Source organism: Lissotriton helveticus, chromosome 8, assembly GCF_964261635.1.
Source record: "Lissotriton helveticus chromosome 8, aLisHel1.1, whole genome shotgun sequence".
Lineage (NCBI taxonomy): Eukaryota > Metazoa > Chordata > Amphibia > Caudata > Salamandridae > Lissotriton > Lissotriton helveticus.
The window spans coordinates 866,215,208-866,234,771 of record NC_136069.1 but is presented as its reverse complement, the minus strand read 5'-3'; the positions used below and the strand labels follow the sequence as shown (position 1 = coordinate 866,234,771).

Below are 19,564 nucleotides of genomic sequence, written 5' to 3'. Positions count from 1 at the left end.
AGAATGGGAAAAGATTAGAGAAGAGTTGTTGAAAACCCTTAAAACATGCAAGTTAGTAGGTTTGCAAAGACTCAAAAGGGTATTCTAACCCTGTAACTACTGCTTACGACTACCTTTAGCCCCAGCATGTAGATCAGCGGAAACGTGGCAACATAAGGGGATAGCAAGTAATAAAACGCTACTATGGTATGAGCCTGGCAAAATCAGAGGCTATATCAGAGCTCTTATATAATGATATTGCTGCCATAATTTGTCGCCGCAATACATGGTACCAAGGGGTCAAGTGAATTTTGTTACAGGACAAGTAGATTTATGATGCAACCTGCCCCATGGACAAGTAGTTATTTTATTAAATTCCACATCCCTGAGAGAGAGACCAAATACGCCTTGAAAACATCCCAGGCCTGCATGCCAACAAGTGCCAAATAATGGCTGTACATTTGAGAAAATGATTTGATTTCAATAAACAGAGCCATGGAGCTTACCATCAAGAAGGCGGCAATCTGTTAATTAAAAGAGAAAACTTAAGAATGTGTAGATTTATATGGTATGAATCACAAATGCTTGTTTGAATACTAAATGTCCTTTGGGAGCAAAATTATAAAACTCAAGCAGACAAAGATAACACTAATGCAATGTTTAAATTCAGGTGAAAGCACTCCCCATTTAAGTATATTATACATATCATTTTAGTAAGATAACATGGTCTTAGCTAACATCAGACATAAAAATGCCTACTGCAGTGCTAAAATAACAGAAACAGAGTGCCTTATGTATGCAATGAATGTATCACAAAAATGGAATGTGTGATGGATGAGAAGGTGGAATGATACACCAAACAGCTAGAAGCATGAAATGAGAGGACACTTCTGGGGAATAGCCTAAGTCCACTGTTAGTATATTCAATAATTGATAACAATAGGTCTTACACACACCTGCCTTGTCAAGTCTAACTTAAAAATAAATAAATAAAATGTGCATAACAGCACTCTTTCAGAAAAGAAGGTCCCTGTAGCAACAGGAAGAAATTAATGAGATGAGGGGAAAAGAAGAGAAATGGGAGAACACAGGAGACGTGGGTGAGTAGGAGAAAGCAACACACATTGGCGAGGGGGCAGGAGAAAGAAAACCCATGCACCTCCATGGAGTGCTAAAAGCAAGAGGAAACAAGTAGTTTCCAAGAATTAAAACAGTGGAAGAATACAATTCAAACAAACAAAATGGTGGTAAAGCGGCAATGCTCCACTGAAAAGATGATCAAACAGGAGGAAAGAAAGCCTTCAAACAAGAAGCAAGCAAATGAGATTAAAAAGAAAGCCAACCAATAGTAAGCAATGTGCTGTCTGGACGCCCACTGTAAATTCTGGTACAGTACGCATTAGGTATTTGCAACACTAACAGCTCAAGTTTGTTGTAGGCAAGATCTATTGACTATTGTGCATGCAAAAAGTGTTGTGAACCTTAAATCAAATCCCAGCCCAACACTAATTATGTGTGCGGTTAAGAATATTTGGTACATTTAATTTTCTGTTTTCATAACTGTCTCTCTCCTGTGTCAGTCCTTGATGTGTGTAAAAATAGTAATTCAAGACGGTTCGTCAAGCCCTACAAGAAGTTTTACTTCATAGTACAGTGGTGGCCTAAAACGACCAAACTGTACAACTACAATGCATGATATAAAAAGCATGGGCTGTGCCCCTGGAAGAAGGCTTGAATATGGAATTGACCTTTAGGTATTCGAGCGCCCTATGCAATTGGCAGGTGAATACATGTACGCAGATTGCCGTTTAAATTATTCTCTGGTAATATCCAATAGTGTAGATAAATACAGAATACTAAATGCCTAGAGGCACGTTGGAACTGTCGAACCTGATTCGTAGAACATTGAAAAGCTTGTACATGTTTAGGATACACACACAGTAAAACACCTAACAGAGACCGTAGATCCGCCAACAATGGCAAAAAGAAAGGGTGTGTGCATTCTTTCTATTCCTGTCCAAGACTTTTGCGAACAAGAGATAGCATCAACTGAACGAAAAAAATGTCTGATCACAGCAACCCAACAGAGGATTCGAAATGAGTCCGTGTAGATCCCTCACGATGCACCTTCTAAGACTCGAAGGAGAGAGGGGTTAAGTGTTTTTGAGAGAGTGACTGTACTGGAAATAATGGTAGATCACTCATATCTAGGAGTGTGAGGAAGGAAAAACTTTAACCAACTAAAGGTACCGAACTTAGGGCCATATGTATCAAGCCGTTTTTGAATCGCAAAGGCCGAAATTCTGCTAATTTCGGCCTTTGCGACTCGCAAACGGCCGTTTTGCATGTTTTGTAATGTATGAAACATTCCCAAAATAAGGAATTGCAAAGTTGTGCGATTCCTTATTTTTCCATAGCATTTAGGGAATCGCAATTTTGCGATTCCTTAAATGCTATGTATGTAGCATTTTTGGCTTGCGAATTTTGGTTAAGAATTCGCAAATTACCACCAACTTGTAGTTGATGGTAACTTGCGAATTCTTCCAAAAATGCACAATTTGGCATTTTTAAAGGTGGCATTTGATGCACACACATGCCCATAGGGCATGTATGTGCGCCATATGCACACACATGTTCTTTCAGGGGTGCAGCAGGGTGTCTTTGAGACACCCCTGCACCCTTGCAATAATTCTCAAATTGCGATTAGCAAATTGCGAATTCGCAATTTGAGAATTATTTTGCATTCATTCCTATGGGCCTCCTGGCCCATAGGAATGCATTGGAAATTATTCCTTAATTGCGAATTCGCAAATTGCGAATTGGCAAATAAGGAAGCTTAAGGAATCGCAAATAAAAAGCGATTTTTTTCATACATACCATTTTGCAATTCCTAAATAGCGATTCCTTAAAATTCGCTATTTAGGAAATGCAAAATAGTTTGGTGATACATATGGCCCTTAAGTCTAAAGGGAAGCAACTAGCTTATGTGGAGGATGCAAAAAAGTCATTTGAGGATGACTTCAGCTGAGAGAGGCGGGGGTCAGTTGCGTGGTTCCACTATGTTTGAACCAGTTCAGGGCTTTAAGTGGGATGAAAAACACTAAGGTGGGGGGGGTCTCTCAAAGGGGCGTGGCCGGTGTAATTAAGGACGTGTCTTAGAAATACGTAAACTGAAAAAATTTGCTTATATCATCGTGTGCAACCCGACCGGTATTTTGATGCTTCTGTTATCGCACAACAAGTAACAAGCCAGGACTATTGGCTTTGCAAATGGTTGTTTGTTACATAAGATAAATACGCAACAACCATGGCTTCGTTGTAGAGCATATTGAAAATGCGTCAGTTCTGAAATATTGAGATGGTTTAAGAAGTATAACAAGGTTCTTTGAAGTTACAGCGAAGGATTGTAGTGCTGCAGAGTTAATATTTATTTTTTGTCATCCGGAGGATGAGGGCAAAAACGGACAGCCTGATAGGGACCAGTCTAAGCACCTGCTTTTATCACCGAGAGGACCCGGCCCACTTAAAGTCCGGGATCCAATCATGCACCTCCTCACCGCCCCCCGGGAAAACCCTACTCCCTAAAATAAGCACGCGCATCTGCAGCTCCCAACGTTTACCATAACAGACGACACGGTGACACTTACTCCCCAGCCCTTTGGCTTGGCTCAGCAGCGCCTCCTGGTCATCGGGGTCTCCCGGCCGCTGAGGGTCTCCGCTCCCCTCCTCCTCGGGCTGCTGCCTCCGCTGCTCAGGAATGCCTACCCCGCTATTGGACTCTACTTGACCCTGACTTTGGGCAGGATGCTCCTCCGCTTCCAGACCAAGCCAGCTTCCCAGACCCCGCAGCATCCCTGCGGTTTGTGAGCGCCTTGCCCGCGCCTCTTGCTGGGGCTTGTTGTGGTTGTTATTGTCGGTTGCACTTCCTCATTCACAAGCTCTCTGTGTATATGACGCGGCAGCCGTATTCAGGAAGTTACAGTAGGAAGTGAACAGTGCAGTGAACATAAAAGAAGGACACTCGTTAAAGCGAACCGCTCAGCGTCCATTCGTCCATCTAATCTTGTGGCGACCATCTTAGAAAGGCAACGTTTCAGAGTCTTTAATATCTTTCAAAGAAGATCCAACCTTAATATTATTACGTGTTAACTTCACCTTTAAGAATTCTCTTCTTTTGATGACTGCTAATTTAAAACTGTGATTTACAGATAGAAGAAATGTGATAACTCTTCGTAGAAACGGAGACAGGTCTCATTCAGACTGAGAAATTAATCTCTTGCTGCATTATCATGGCTTCAGGTATTCATTTTGTCCCACTGTTGTCAAAGATTTTTAGTAGTTTAACCACATATCCTTTCTTTGCTGCTCCGCAGCCAGTTAAGTGCCTTCCCTTACTACCTTTGCTTTTGTGGTATGGTACTGTATGGGTTCATGTGTTAAATGCTTAGCGCGTATGCAGTTTCTAAACTTTAGTTCTTGGGACTTAATTCTGCCTTGTGATTTTGTAGAGTAGCACTCTAGTGTTCCTGCCGCGTCACGGCAGGGAACACTGGGAGCGCAAGCGGATGTTGCAGGACTGTTTACCCAGCCGAGTCAGAGCTGGTGCTGCTCCCGGCGCTCCTGAATTAAATATAATCAATTACTTATTACACCTCACTCGTGTCCGTCTCTCAGTGACCCCAGGGCATCCTACAAATTGGTGACAAGGCTGGGGGAGGCGGACACACCCACGGCTGGCCCCCGCTACACAGCTTGACGATGACCCGCGGACCGTGGGAGGCCCGATCGGGAGCGCTGCAGAGGAGCAGCGAGCAGAGTGCCCGCCAACGCAGAACGGGGCAGAGTCACGGCGGTATAAGTAAGCGGACCGGCTGTAACAGAGGACCGGGGGAGGCAGAACACCTGACCAGCACAACGCGAGGAGCATGCACCCAGCTGAACAGTGAGTGCAGGTGTGCCCCTCCCCCCGCAAGTGGTAGAGCAGGGCGCCCGACGGCAGCCAGAGCAGGCACAAGCACATAAGACACAGAGTGTGCGAAAGGGGTCCAAGAGGGCTTTCCCTGCATACCCTCAACCGGCCAGCCCCACCCCAGCAACCAGCAGCAACAGCCCCTGGAGGGAATTGGTACCTTCCCTGCAGCACAAGTAGATACATTGCGGGCACTGCGAGAGGGGGGCTGCCCAACAACACACCAGGAGTGCACAGAGAGAGCCAAGTAGGCACCACTTCACCTGCTCAAGCACCAAGGCGGCAGCAAGTGGTGTTCCATCCCCAGACAGCAGAGCTGAAATGAGGGCAGAGAAGAGCAGCAGACACCCAGGGACACTCCCAGGGTACCTCATAGAGCCAGGCACAGCCAAGCCAAGCACCCACGTGCTAGCAGCGGGAAGCACGTCAAACAACCGGGGGACAGTTGACCCTGGCGCACCAAGGACAGGCAAGGGGGGAGAGAACCTCGCGCCTCAAGCGAGGGCTACAAGCCCGCGAGAGCACAGTGCACCGGGGAGCCCCCTGCCCAGGACAGAAGAAGAGCCATCGAGAAGGCAGGCTGCCATGTGCGCCCAAACCTTCTGTCTCACGAATCCAGTTGCCTTCCTACCGAAACCAGGAGAACCAGCCATGAAATGGGAAGACTGGAAAGAATACTTCCTGAACTATCTGTCGGCGTTGAAGGATGAAGGGGGCGAAGTATTTCCAAGCAAGCGGAAAAAGAAGATCCTGATACACAACTAGGGCCCAGAAGGCATCAGGGTGTACATAAACCTAGCAAAAAGGACGAGGCCCCAAGACGATGACGATGTATTCCAACATGCCATAGAGGACCTGGATTCCTACTATCAACCAGCGGTGTGCACTGCGATCGATCGCTTCAACTTCTTTCAGCGGAAACAGAACGCGCGGGGAGTCAGTGGATGACTATGTAGCAGCACTGAAGAGATTGGCAGTCACATGTAAATTCGGTGGACTCCATGATGACTTCATAAGGGACCCAATCATCATGCATACAGTGAATATGTCCATACAGGAGAAGCTGTGGGTCAGCGGAGACGCCCCTCTCAAAGAGATAGTAGCTATGGTCAAAAAAGCGGAACTCTTGAAGAGATGTGCGGAGGCCGCCAAAAAGGACAGTGCCAGCAGAGCCACAGTGAACAAGGCAACAGAGGCTGGTGCCCAAGAGCGGAGGCAGCCAGTCTCGGGAGGACCAAGACAGCCCAAGAAATACGTCACCAAAACGGCCACGAACCAGAGACCCCAAGGAGAGGATAGGAAAAGTTGCTACAGGTGCGGAAGCTGGGCACACGTTGCCAACGACAAACGATGCCCCGCCTTCAGAGCCAAATACATGTACTGCGGAATAATGGGACAATTTGAGAAAGTGTGTAGGCATAAACCCCGGAAAACATCAGTCAAATACGTGGCGCAAGACTCAGAGACAGATGAAGGAGGGAGCGAAGATGAAGACAACAGTGTGCTGTGCAATGATGACCAGGTCCTGGGCATAGACAGCTCCAGGAGGCACAAACCATTGTGTGAGCTTTCCATAGGCGAATTCCAGTCTCCATGGTCGCCGACTCAGGATCTCCATACACCATTATACAACATAGCATTTGGGACAGAGACTTTGCGAAGTTCATAGGCACACACCTTCTTCCTCCAGACATCCATCCGGTCACCTTCACAGGAGAACCCATTCCCATGGTGGGGTATCGCTCACTACAGTGCAAATTCAAAGGACGCATGGCTGAAGGGAAGCTATATGTCGCAGAGAAGGGACCCTCAGTGCTAGGATGGGTGGATCAAGGAGAATTGGGAAACCAACTAAACCCAGGAGGAACCGCGCAAGTGCTGATGACGGATCATGCACGAACAGATGAAGCCAACATGTGGAAGACAAGTTTCCCGACGGTCTTTGGAGGCACCATCGGTAAGCTGACAAAGTTCACTCACAAGATATGCCTCAAGGAGGGGGCCAAACCAGTGAGCCACAAAGTGTGGAACATACCTTTTAACTGTGCAGAATGGCTGGCACCCCTGTTCATAGCCTGGAAGCCCAACAGGAAGGTACACCTGTGCATAGACTTGAGGGAGCTCAACAAAAACATCATAGTAGATAAGTTCCCATTGCCCAGAATAAATGAAATAGTAACACCCCACAGGAATTAGTTAATATGAGGGGTTAGCCCACAATCAAGTAACCAGCAGAGTGGAGTCCAAGGGGGAGAGGTACAACCCCAGGCAAGCCAAGTCGCAGCACAGTAATTATAAGATGGAGGGAGAGCTTGCCAAACCTCTCTAGGCAAAGCCTATGCACAATTATTCAGCCCCCAGAAGGAAATATATAGAGGGCATCACCGGGAGCCTGAGGACGAGCTGTGTAAATATCAAGCAATGAAGACTTGAAATCAATCAAAAATGTGGGCAAAATGTCTGCCGCGCATGCGCGGTGTCGGGCGCTCTTCCCAGTCAAAAGAGGACTGCGCTCCCCTAACCAAGATCCTAGAGTTGGGCTTTAGGGCCAAAGAGTCTGCGTTGACGATCGATCCAGACGAGTTGATTGGGTGGGCGCAAAGGGCGGCATGACAGCTAGGCAACGCGAACTGCGCCATGTCAAGCGAGAGGAGACGTTCCATCCTCCTCAAGCTAGACCCCAAGCTGGCAGAACTATCCTCCTCGGTATAAGAACCCTTGGCTCAGGGTCTCTTATTCGTACAGCTCTTCCTAAAGAAATTTACAAAGTTTGAAGCCACTTTCAGTGGTTTAGACAAAGCGCAGGGCTCCCTCAAGTGGGCTTCCTGGACGGTTTTTGGAAGGGCCGGACGATAACGAGGGCAGTTGTTCGGCCGGAGGTTCAACCAAGGCACCCCACACGGTGAGTATCACCAGCAGAGATGAGGTAACCAGGACACCAACTACACCGGCAACTCCTCCTTCTATCCAACCCGGCAAGCCAAGAACAGATTCCAGAAGGGCAGATACAGAGGAAACCAGGGTGGCCAGCAAGAAGCAAGAAATTCAGGTGAGACTGATCTTGTGTTCGGAGGTAATGTTGGAGGAACTAATCCAATTTTTTCTACAAGCATGGCTTATGATCTCACAAGATGCATGGATCTTGACAGACAGTGCAGAGCTACAATTTGGAGCTGCATGGTACCCCCAGTCAGGGCTCCTCTCCCCCTCCAATATATTTTTCCTAACAAGAACAGAGCTTTATCACAGAAGGGATAGGTTCTCTTCTTGGGAAAGGGGCTATACTCGCCAGAGAACCTCATCCCGACGTTTTATCAGCAGTATCTTCCTGGTCCAGAAGAAAGGAGGCGGGTTCAGGTTAGTCCTAGATCTGAAGGATTTCAATGGATGGGTAATATACTGCCATTTCAAGATGGAGGGAATCCATCTTATGCGCGATCTTTTTCATGAAGAGGATTGGATGGTCCGTCTGGACCTGAAGGACGCATACCTGTCAGTGCCCATCTATGCCCCACACCGTGGCTTTCTTCAGTTCCTCTGGCAGGATGTCTGTTACGAGTACAAGGTCCTTCTCTTCGGTCTTTCCTCAGCACCATGGTGCTTCACAAAGCTCCTCCACCCGGTGGTAGAATCTTTGAGGGCACGTGGTGTTCGATTAATCGTTTACTTGAGCGACCTCATTATCACGGCTCGCTGCCCTCAGCTAGTGATTACGCATCTCAAATGTTCAATCACTCTGCTGCAGAATCTGGGGTTTATTGTGAATCCCCGAAGTCAACACTGTCTCCGACATAGTCTATTGAGTTCCTGGGTTTTCAGATTGATTCACAGAGCTGCCAGCTTCTCCTCTCAGCTCAGAAGATCAGATCAGTCAAGAGAGAATTGAGATTAAATCTGAGCAAGCAGATTGAATCATTGAGGTCAGTGGCCCGGGTAGTTGGACTGCTGGCCTCTTCGATTCAAGCAATCTCCCCGGGTCCCCTCCACTACCGTGCACTCCAAAGACTAAAAATTCAGCATCACCGCAAGGGCCTCGGATATGTGGAATGGATACTTCTCTCCGAGGAAGTGAGGTTGGAGATGCTGTGGAGGCTAGACGATATAGAGTCTTGGAAAGGCAGAGCCATCTTCGTATCCACTCTCTGGAAGTTGTGATCAAGTTGGTTGCCAGACGTTGGGGTTGGGGAGCCCGTTGAGGTCAGTTATCCACAGGGGGCCGTTGATCACAAGAGGAACTCTCATTACACTTAAATTGTTTGGAGCTGCGGGCAGGCTCGTTTGTGATTCGCAGTCTTTCGTCTCGGAAGACGGACTGTTGTATCCTGCTTGGCATGGACGTGTCTGCGGTTTGCTATGTGAACAAATTGGGAGAGACGAGGTCCCAAATTCTGGCGGAGATCGCCAAGGACTTTTGCCACGACTGCCTCCTTCACAGGATATTGGTGGTAGCGGAATACCTCCCGGGGTACAACAACGAAGTAGTTGACTGGCATTCTCGTTATCGTCAGTATTTCAGCTACTGGAGACTCCATCCCTGGGTGTTCCAAGTGCTGAATCTCCTCTGGGGCCCATGCCAGTTGGATCTGTTTGTATCAGATGTATGTCATTACATTGCATACTAATACCACGCATGCCATTACAACACGGGTATTACTACTCGATGTCAATGACAACGACATGCCATTACAACGCACATTTTTACCACGACTGTGCCTTTACCACGCATGCCATTACAACACAAAGGCATGCGTGGTAAAGCTATACTTGTGGTGAACGTTTGTAAGGTAAGTGACTACCTTACCCCTATACAACCCTCCCCCGCCCCCATCCTCTCCCTACAATAACACTACACTACCCTGCATGACCCCACGACACTTTACTAAAACACTACACTACACACTACAACACTACCCTAAACCCTTATTCCCTGCATTACACAAACACTACAACACTAGCCTAAACCCTAAAACAGTACACTACACAAACTCAACAACAGTACCCTAAACCCTAAAACACTACCCTAAACCCTAAAACACTACACTACACAAACACTACTACACTACCCTAAAACACTACACTACCCTAAACCCTAAAACACTACACTTCACAAACCCTACTACACTACCCTAAATCCTAAAACACTACACTACCCTAAACTCAATAACACTACACTACACAAACACTACAATACTACCCTGAACCCTTTAACACTACACTACTCAAACACTACTACACTACCCTAAAACACTACACTAACCTAAACTCAATAACATTACACTACACAAACACTACAACACTACCCTAAACCCTTTAACACTACACTACTCAAACACTACTACACTACCCTAAAACCTAAAACACTACACTATCCTAACCCATAAAACACTACACTACACAAACACTCCAACACTACCCTAAACCCTAAAACACTACACTACACAAACACTACTACACTATTCTAAACCTTTAAACACTACACTACCCTAAACTCAATAACACTACACTACAACACTACCCTAAACCCTTTAACACTATACTACTCAAACACTACTACACTACCCTAAACCCTAAAACACTACACTACCGTAACCCCTAGAACACTACACTACACAAACACTACAACACTAACCTAAACCCTAAAACACTACACTACACAAACACTACTACACTACCCGACAGCCTAAAACACTACACTACACAAACTCTACAACACTACCCTAAACCCTAAATCACTACACTACACAAACACTAATACACTTCCCTAAACCATAAAACACTACTCTACCCTAAGCCCTAAAATACTACACTACTCAAACACTAAACCCTAATACACTACACTACATAAACACTACTACACTACCCTAAACCCTAATACACTACACTAAACAAACACTACAAAACTACACTACACTACACTACACTACAAAAAACACACTAAAACGTTATAAAAAACCCACATAACACAAATATCACAACACTACTTTTACACTAGCCTAAACCCTACAAAAGTAACCCCCAACCCAAGCTCAAACCCCCTTACCTCTCTCCTCCCCAGCGTCGCTGTCTCTGCTCCTGGTTCCTGCTTTCTCCTTCCTGCTTGGTGCACGTCGTTGTGAGGAAACAGCCTCAGTTTACTCACAATGACTTCGATAGCCGCCGCCATTAGACATTACATTGCATGCGTTGTAAAAGCGCATGCGATGTGATGGTATGCGTGGTTTTTAACACACGTTGTAACATCGCATGTGTTGTAACGCCTGCGATGCAATGGCAACGCGTGGTAAAAACCGTGTTGTAATGGCTGTTCACCGTTCGTATCACGTCTCAACAGGCAACTCCCAGCCTTCAAAGGAAGGAAAGAATGCTAGAAGCAAGTGTGCAATAATCAAATAATCATACAATTCAGGACAACATAACAATAATCATGCATTACAACATTGTGCATTAATGTAAGATATTGACTATGACCATGTGTTATTTATTTTGCAAAAAACTTTTTTTCCAGTATTTTTTCATTTATAGTATCAAAACGTAATTTTTCTAATTATGATAAATCATTTAAAAATTATTCATACATAAAAAACACAGTAAAATACAATCATGTTTTCAAGAAAAAAACAGTGCAATTAATTTATACAGATATTCAAATAATTTGTTTCATTGAACATGTATGTACCGAAAGGGGGATCCAGATGAACCATAAACAGTGGGAAGCCTGGCGGGAGATGGAAGCTACGCACGTGTTTCGGCTGAGGTGCCTTCTTCAGGGGACTGTCTCAACTTTCTCTGCATAGAATACATAATAGTCATGGTCTAAGGATATATATGCTCGTATGTTCAAAAATTGTCCTGCAATTCTATAAGCGTGGGCGCAAAATCCTTTCCGTTCGCGGAATTTGCAGATTTTTGGCAATTTTGCGGGCCGCGAATCCCGCAAATTTGCCCAAAAATCTGTAAATTCGCAAGCTGGTAGATTTTTTTGCTTGGTCGCGCTTGAAAAATACAATATCGCGCGCGCGGCGTTGACTTACCGTGATTCTGTGTTCGCCGAGTTGTTTTTCTCCCGGTTTGCGTGTGCTGTGCCATTTTGGATCTTGCTGCGTGATCGCGCGAGAGTTTTTCGACCGCGATTACGTGCATGGACCAATGCTTTGTGTGGGGCCTCCTGAATTTAAACATCATTGAGGGCATGGATGGCATTGGATTGTGTTGATTTTTGTGTGTTTTTTTACTTTTTGGGGTGTTGTTGGGGCCTGGCCATGTGGCTGGGGGACAAGGGGCCATTTTGAAGCGAGGCAGTGTGCTTTGAGCCATAGGCCTGCACCCAGCCTGCTCTGCTTTCACCCATTATGCCCAGGGGTAGTGAGTGGTGCATGGACCAATGCTTTGTGTGGGGCCTCTTGAATTTCAACATCATTGAGGGCATGGATGGCATTGGATTGTGTTGCTTTTTGTGTGTTTTTTGCCTTTGTGGGGTGTTGTTGGGGCATGGCCATGTGGGTGGGGGCCATTTTGAGGACTGGTCCAGGCAGGGCCTGACCATGTGGCTGGGGGAGAAGGGGACATTTTGAAGCCAGGCAGTGTGCTTTGAGCCATAGGCCTGCACCCATCCTGCCCTGCTTTCACCCATTATGCCCAGGGGTAGTGAGTGGTGCATGGACCAATGCTTTGTGTGGGGCCTCTTGAATTTAAACATCATTGAGGGCATGGATGGCATTGGATTGTGTTGATTTTTGTGTGTTTTTCGACTTTTTGGGGTGTTGTTGGGGCCTGGCCATGTTGGTTGGGGCCATTTTGAGGCCTGGTCCAGGCAGGGCCTGGCCATGTGGCTGGGGGACAAGGGGCCATTTTGAAGCCAGGCAGTGTGCTCTGAGCCATAGGCCTGCATCCAGCCTGCCCTGCTTTCACCCATTATGCCCAGGGGTAGTGAGTGCTGCATGGACCAATGCTTTGTGTGGGGCCTCTTGAATTTAAACATCCTTGAGGGCATGGATGGCATTGGATTGTGTTGATTTTTGTGTGTTTTTCGACTTTGTGGGGTGTTGCTGGGGCCTGGCCATGTGGGTGGGGGCCATTTTGAGGCCTGGTCCAGGCAGGGCCTGGCCATGTGGCTGGGGGACTAAGGGCCATTTTGAAGCCAGGCAGTGTGCTTTGAGCCATAGGCCTGCACCCAGCCTGCCCTGCTTTCACCCATTATGCCCAGGGGTAGTGAGTGGTGCATGGACCAAGTCTTTCTGTGGGGCCTCTTGAATTTAAACATCATTGAGGGCATGGATGGCATTGGATTGTGTTGATTTTTGTGTGTTTTTCGACTTTTGGGGTGTTTAACTGATGTTCCTCTGGCTTTCTTTGCTTTTAGGTGCACAAGAGAACCACCAGTGCCAGGAAGAAGTCCTGCAGCGGTGTGTGCAGCACAACGTCACGTGGCGTCACGTGTTGCCACAGACAACTCTGCAACTCGTGCAACTGCGGCCTGCTGTTCTGACATCTGAAGAAGATGGGCCCGAAGAAAGGTGGCCGTAGCTCCTCTACAAAGAAAGTTGCCACTGCCAGTAGGAAGGAGCAGAAGAAGCAAGTGGTGCCACTTACCAAGGAGACTGGTGTGCCCAGAGACACTTTTTTCGGGAAAAAAAACAACGCCTGCAGCAGCGGGGTCCGCCGGGGACCAAGCTGGGAGCAGCACCTCCGCTTCATTGGGCTCAGTGCCACCACACCAAGTAGGGTCCAAGTCCATGAGTGCTGCAGAGGCAGCCACTTTGGTTGTTCAATCACCATCGACCAGTGATGTTGGCTCATCGCAAGAAAGTAGCATACAATCAACGCAGGGTGTAACTCAGCTGACGAGTGTTCAACAACCACAGCCGCAACGACAACCACAGGTGCAACTAGTACAAGCGCAAGTACATGGGCAAGGAGAGGCTCAAGTACATGCTCAAGGAGAGGCGCAAGTACATGCGCAAGGAGAGGCGCAGGGAGAGGCACAAGGAGAGGCGCATGGAGAGGCGCAACTAGAGGCGCATGGAGTGGCACAACTGCCCACAATGCTTGTTCCTCGAGAAGTAGGGGCACATCAGGAAATCGAGATTCAAGCGGAGGTATCATCCGAGGAAGCCACTCCTCCTGAGGATGATCCATTGTCTTCCAGATCCCCAGCAAGAAAAAGGTCAAGGAGGGCTACTACAAGTTCTTCTTCAAGCACCCTTCCTTCTAATGATCTTGATCTTGATTGGAACCCACAAATGCAGTCTGAGGGGTAGGCACGCCATGAGCCGACAAAGGTAGCTAAGCCTAAAAGGAAGGTTCCCGCAAGGCTTCCCCTTATGGGTGATGACGACGAACAAGAAGTGGTGTCTTCTGCTGCTGATGAACAGTCTGACGACCACCCAGTCATCACTGTCGTCACTCCAGCCCCAGCGGGCATGCAGCAGACAGACATTTTGACCCTATCCCGAATGGCTGCTGAGTGGGATGTGGGCGGCGTGGCACTGGTACCACCACCAACACAGTTAACTACAACACCAACACGACCTACAACTTCCATATTTTCTCGTCAGAAGGGCCGGCAGGGACCTCCATCCAGCTCGACCTCCATTACCTCAAGTAGTGGTGCTGTAAGTGAACAACAGAGTCGAATTCAGCCACGCCCATCCTCCACTTCATCTGGCATTGAAACTGAAAGTAGCACCTCCACCACCAGCAGACATCTCCAGTCCCCCGTTTGGGACTTTTTTAGTGTTAGCCAAAAGGCGGAAAACATGGTTGTTTGTTCGAGTTGTAAAACATCAGTTAGTCGGGGTAAGCTTGGTACCAACTATGGTACCGGAGGCCAGAGAGGTCATCTCAAAATACACCACACTATAGAGTGGGAGGCGCACCTAAGGAAGATCCAGGAAGCCAAAAGAAAAACAAATCCAAATGTATCCATTGATATTGCATCTGATGATGACGAGGGGCTGATCTGCATGGGGGAAGTAAAGAAGCAACAGACATTTTTTCTGGTACACCCAGTACCCCTGGCAGCAGCACTGCAGTGGTAGCGCCCACACCCTCTACCCGTGCAACATGTATGAGGCACACTAAGAGTCTGTGAGAGACACCAGTGCGAAAAAGTACATCAATGAGCCTAACTGGGTTGAAGAAGTCTGCATCATCATCATCACGTAAAACGGTCCAGACCACCATTAGCAGAATGTTTTGGTCGGATGCGCCATTTGAACGCAACCACCCAACGGCACGTCTGTATAACGCAAAGCTGGCTAAAATGCAGGCGCTGGACCTTCTCCCTTTTTCTTTTGTGGAAGGGGTGGGTTTTCTAGAATTTGTGGCAACAGTCTGCCCTAAATGGAAGGTTCCTAGCCGGTCCTATTTTGCCAGGGTTGCTGTTCCAGCACTACATCAAGATGTGCTGGAGGTGATTGGCGCAGCTATTCAGAAGAGTGCTGTTCACACTATCCACCTGACAACAGACATGTGGACCAGTTGCCAAGCCCTTGATTACATGTGCATCACTGCACACTGGGTCTCTTTTGCAGGGGTTAAAGACAAGTTAAAAGCAGGTGTTGACACGGACACAGTTTTTCAAGCTACTCGGAAACATGCAACAGTAGCCATGTTTGCCATGGAGAAAACTCATACTGCACCTAACCTTTTGGAGGAGTTTGATAGGAAAGTCTATGAATGGCTGCATCCAAGAAATCGCATAATTGGTTATGTTTCCACGGATAATGGCAGTAATATAGTTGAGGCCATGCATGATGGTAACTACTTCAGAGTGCCGTGTTTGGCGCACAGTATTAACATCATGGTGCAAGATTTCTTGAAAAAAAGAAAACACAGTCAGCAAGTTACTGACCACCTGCCGAAGAATCTGCACACATTTCAGCCATTCTTTTAAGTCCCGGAAGCAGCTGAGGAGCATTCAACATGAACATAGACTGCCAGTCAAAGGACTCATCCAGGAGGTGGCAACACGTTGGAACTCAACCTTTTACATGCTTGAGCGTCTGTCTGAGCGGTGGGGGGTAATAAATGAGTATGTCTATAAACTGGGTTCTACTATGAAAGACATGAGGCTAGAGTTGGAGGAATGGAAGCTAGTTGCAAGCCTGACAGACATGCTTCGTCCTTTTGAGGTCTTCACGCGTGAAGTCAGCAGGGAGGACTGTTCTTTGGGCAAAGCTATCCCATTGTTGCGCATGCTAGAGCACCAACTGAAGGCGGTGTCTTCAACGTTCCTTGATGATGCTGAAAAGCAAGACGCATATCAGTTGGCGGAGAGGTTATTAACCGCTTACGCGCTACCGCGATTTACCGCTGTGCGCTGGATTCTAAAAAATGGCTTGTTTATGACAAAGCCAGCTCGTCATCCGCGCAGCGCAGGTAACGCCCATGACGAGCTGGCTTTGTCATTAGCGCGGAAGGGGTTAAGCCGCCTAGTTGACAATAAAAGGCTTAAAAACATTCACACAGAACAACATTACATTTGTGCCACTATTCTGGATCCACGGTACAAAAAGGCAGTGGCCAGCAAAGCATTCATTCCTTTTGATGAAGCAGATGTTTCAAAGTACAAACATTGGCTAGCTGTGTCAGCCACTCGGTTCGAAAAAGAGCGGCAGAAAATTAAAGGAGACGGCAGAAGTACAACTGAATCAGCAGGCCTTCCGGCGTCAAGTTCCACTTCTGAATCTGTGGCCGAAGGGAGTCACTTTCCCTCACAGCCGTTAACGACACCAGCAACCGTATCATCATCCTCACCTGCACCAGGCCCAGCCATAATATTGTCGGAAGCGGATTGGCTAACTCATCAAGGGTTTGCTCGTTCCAGTGATGCAAAGGCCACAGATGATACGCAAAGTGGAGCAACCCTGGAGAACCTTGAGTCGATGGTGCAGGCCTATCTGGATGACCCAACAGAGGTCTTTGTTAATCAGAACCCATTGCTGTATTGGTATTGGAAAAGGCCTCATTGGCGACTGATCACCAACCTGGCTCTAAATTATTTGTCTTGCCCACTCGCAAGCGTGTCTTTTGAACGTGTTTTCAGTGCTGCTGGTGCCATTGTAACTTCAAAAAGGACCCGCCTCTCACCCAAAAATATGGAGAGGTTAACACTGATCAAGATGAATCAGCACTTCATACCACCAGATTACAAAATACGTGAATGCACGCAGGAAGAAGAGGACACCGACTTAGGTGACGGAAGTTCTTCTCTGTTAGCTGACCTACTCCCGTCTCATAGAGTTTGAGGACGAGCTCTACTTCCCTGACACCAAGGCCTGAAAATGACTTCCTTTTTTTTTGTCCTTATTCACTTTTATTCCTGTGTGTCTTTCTTTGTTTTGCAACTTTTACCACAACAAAACTCTAATCAGCTAATCACAACAAGTCCATCAGCAGCACTGTCTTCATCTTCTTTCCTTATTGATTTGAAGGTGCCGCAGTCTGCATTACTGAGGTTCACAAGTTCACAACTCAATCATGCTCCTCTATCCTCCTCCTCCAGACTCCCCCTATCCATTTCCCTCAAGGCAAATGGCTGGATTACGCAGAATAAAGAAACTTTGTCTTCGTACTCGTAGACGAGTCCCCTCAAGTGGGACTGGAATTACTGACTACATGCTTGCTGATTGCTGACAGTTACTTCTGAAATTGACAGGAGAGGCTGCCCTGTGGTCTACCATGATGATTGATTAAATATTATATATTTTTTCTTTACAGTCACTCACTGGGATGGATGGATCATCAGCGTCGGTTTAGGAAAGAACTATGGCCAATTTGTGAGTGTCAAACAGGTAAACCAGTCTACAACAACTACTACAGCAGAACTACATGTCTGTCTAGTCGTGGTATGGAGTGGTTGAGGCAGTGTAGTGTTGTTATGCCAGGCAGATTACAGAGTACAGCAGTTCATGTAAAATTGGGGCTATGTGGCTTGCTGCATACAATTAGATATGCTTTGTCTGTCTGTGTCAAAGAGCCTAGGTATGCTACATCAGGTTGCATCACTCAGTGGTGCCTGCCTTGACCGTCTGCATGGCCCTGCCGCAAGCATGGGCCAAAAATCTGTTACGCTCAAGAGTTTGCAAATTTTCGGCAATTTCGCGAGCTTCTCGGATTGTGAATTTGCCGCCAAAAAACAGTACATTTCGAGAACGGAACGGATTTTTGGCCCATGCTTGCGGCAGGGCCATGCAGATGGTCAAGGCAGGCACCACTGAGTGAAGCAACCTGGTGTAGCATACCTAGGCTCTTTGACACAGACAGACAAAGCATATCTAGGGTTTAGGGTTCAGTGCGGTTTACTAGGGTTTTTGTGTTTAATTAATAATTTGGTAGGGTTCCCGGAGTCTAGGGCTCAGAGCCTGATGCAGGCTCGTTCATAATGATGTAGGCAAGGTTTTAGGGGGTTTGGCGTTTTTTCAGAATTGGCCGAATTGTGGCCTTTTTTGGTGTTTTGCGGGCGCATGTGTTTGGGCGAACTAGTCGTACACCTTACAGTGGATCGATTTTGTTCTGCCTTGCTGAGATTCTTGGGAATCACTGGAACAAGTGTCCTGGTAAGTTTCAAGAGGATCGAAGTAGTGGAAGTGCTGAAAACAGCACTTTTTTGTCAAGGCGCAATTTGCGATTCCCCTGTTTTGGGGACAGCAGTATTGCATGTTTTTGGGGGGCTGCTTGGAGGGTTCTAGATGTTTGGGGGTGGGTTAAGGGGTCTGGGGGCACTGCTGGGAGGGTCTAATTTTGATTGCAAGTGGTTTGAAGAAAATCCATGGTGGAAAAGGGGGGTTTGGGCCTAGCTGCAGACAGCGTTTTGGCACAATTTAAACTGAGGCCTAGCAGTATTGCATGTTTTTGGGGGGCTGCTTGGGGGGTTCTAGATGTTTGGGGGTGGGTTGAGGGGTCTGGGGGCACTGCTGGGACAGTCTAATTTTGATTGCAAGTGGTTTAAAGAAAATCCATGGTGGGAAAGGGGGGTTTGGGCCTAGCTGCAGAGTGCATTTTGGAGCGATTTAAACGTAGGCCTCTGGAGATTCTAAGTGTTGCATTTCTGTGATGGCCTGTTTGGGGGGGGGGGTTCTACATTTTTGGGGCTGGGTGGAGGGGTCTGGGAGCACTGCTGGGAAGGTCTAATTTTGACTGCAAGTGGTTTGAAGAAAATCCATGGTGGAAAAGGGGGGTTTGGGCCTAGTTGCAGAGAGCGTTTTGGCACGGTTGAAAGTTAGGCCTAGTAGTAATGCATGTTTTTGGTGGGCTGCTTGGGGGGTTTCTAGATGTTTGGGTGTGGGTTCAGGGGTCTGGGAGCACTGCTGGGAAGGTCTAATTTTGATTGCAAGTGGTTTGAAGAAAATCCATGGTGGAAAAGGGGGGTTTAGGCCTAGATGCAGAGTGCATTTTGGAGCGATTTAAACTTAGGCCTCTAGAGATTCTAAGTGTTGCATTTCTGTGATGGCCTGTTTGGGGGGGGTTCTACATTTTGGGGCTGGGTGGAGGGGTCTGGGAGAACTGCTGGGAAGGTCTAATTTTGATTGCAAGTGGTTTGAAGAAAATCCATGGTGGAAAAGGGGGTTTGGGCCTAGTTGCAGAGAGCGTTTTGGCACGGTTGAAAGTTAGGCC

The 19,564-nt window shown here is 47.2% G+C and overlaps 1 protein-coding gene across 2 annotated transcripts in view; it reads right to left on the bottom strand.

Moving 5' to 3' along the window:
- SYAP1 (synapse associated protein 1) overlaps positions 1 to 3,976 on the bottom strand; it is a 202,623-nt gene extending 198,647 nt beyond the window's left edge. Inside the window, exon 1 of one of the 2 annotated variants that reach the window (XM_078657670.1) lies at positions 3,627 to 3,976. In XM_078657670.1, the coding sequence (XP_078513796.1) occupies positions 3,627 to 3,831 (205 nt within the window). In that variant the 5' untranslated portion in view covers positions 3,832 to 3,976. The remainder of the gene's footprint in view (positions 1 to 3,626) is intronic. The other variant, XM_078657671.1, reaches the window with a different exon arrangement.
- Between the last annotated feature and the right edge of the window lie 15,588 nt (positions 3,977 to 19,564).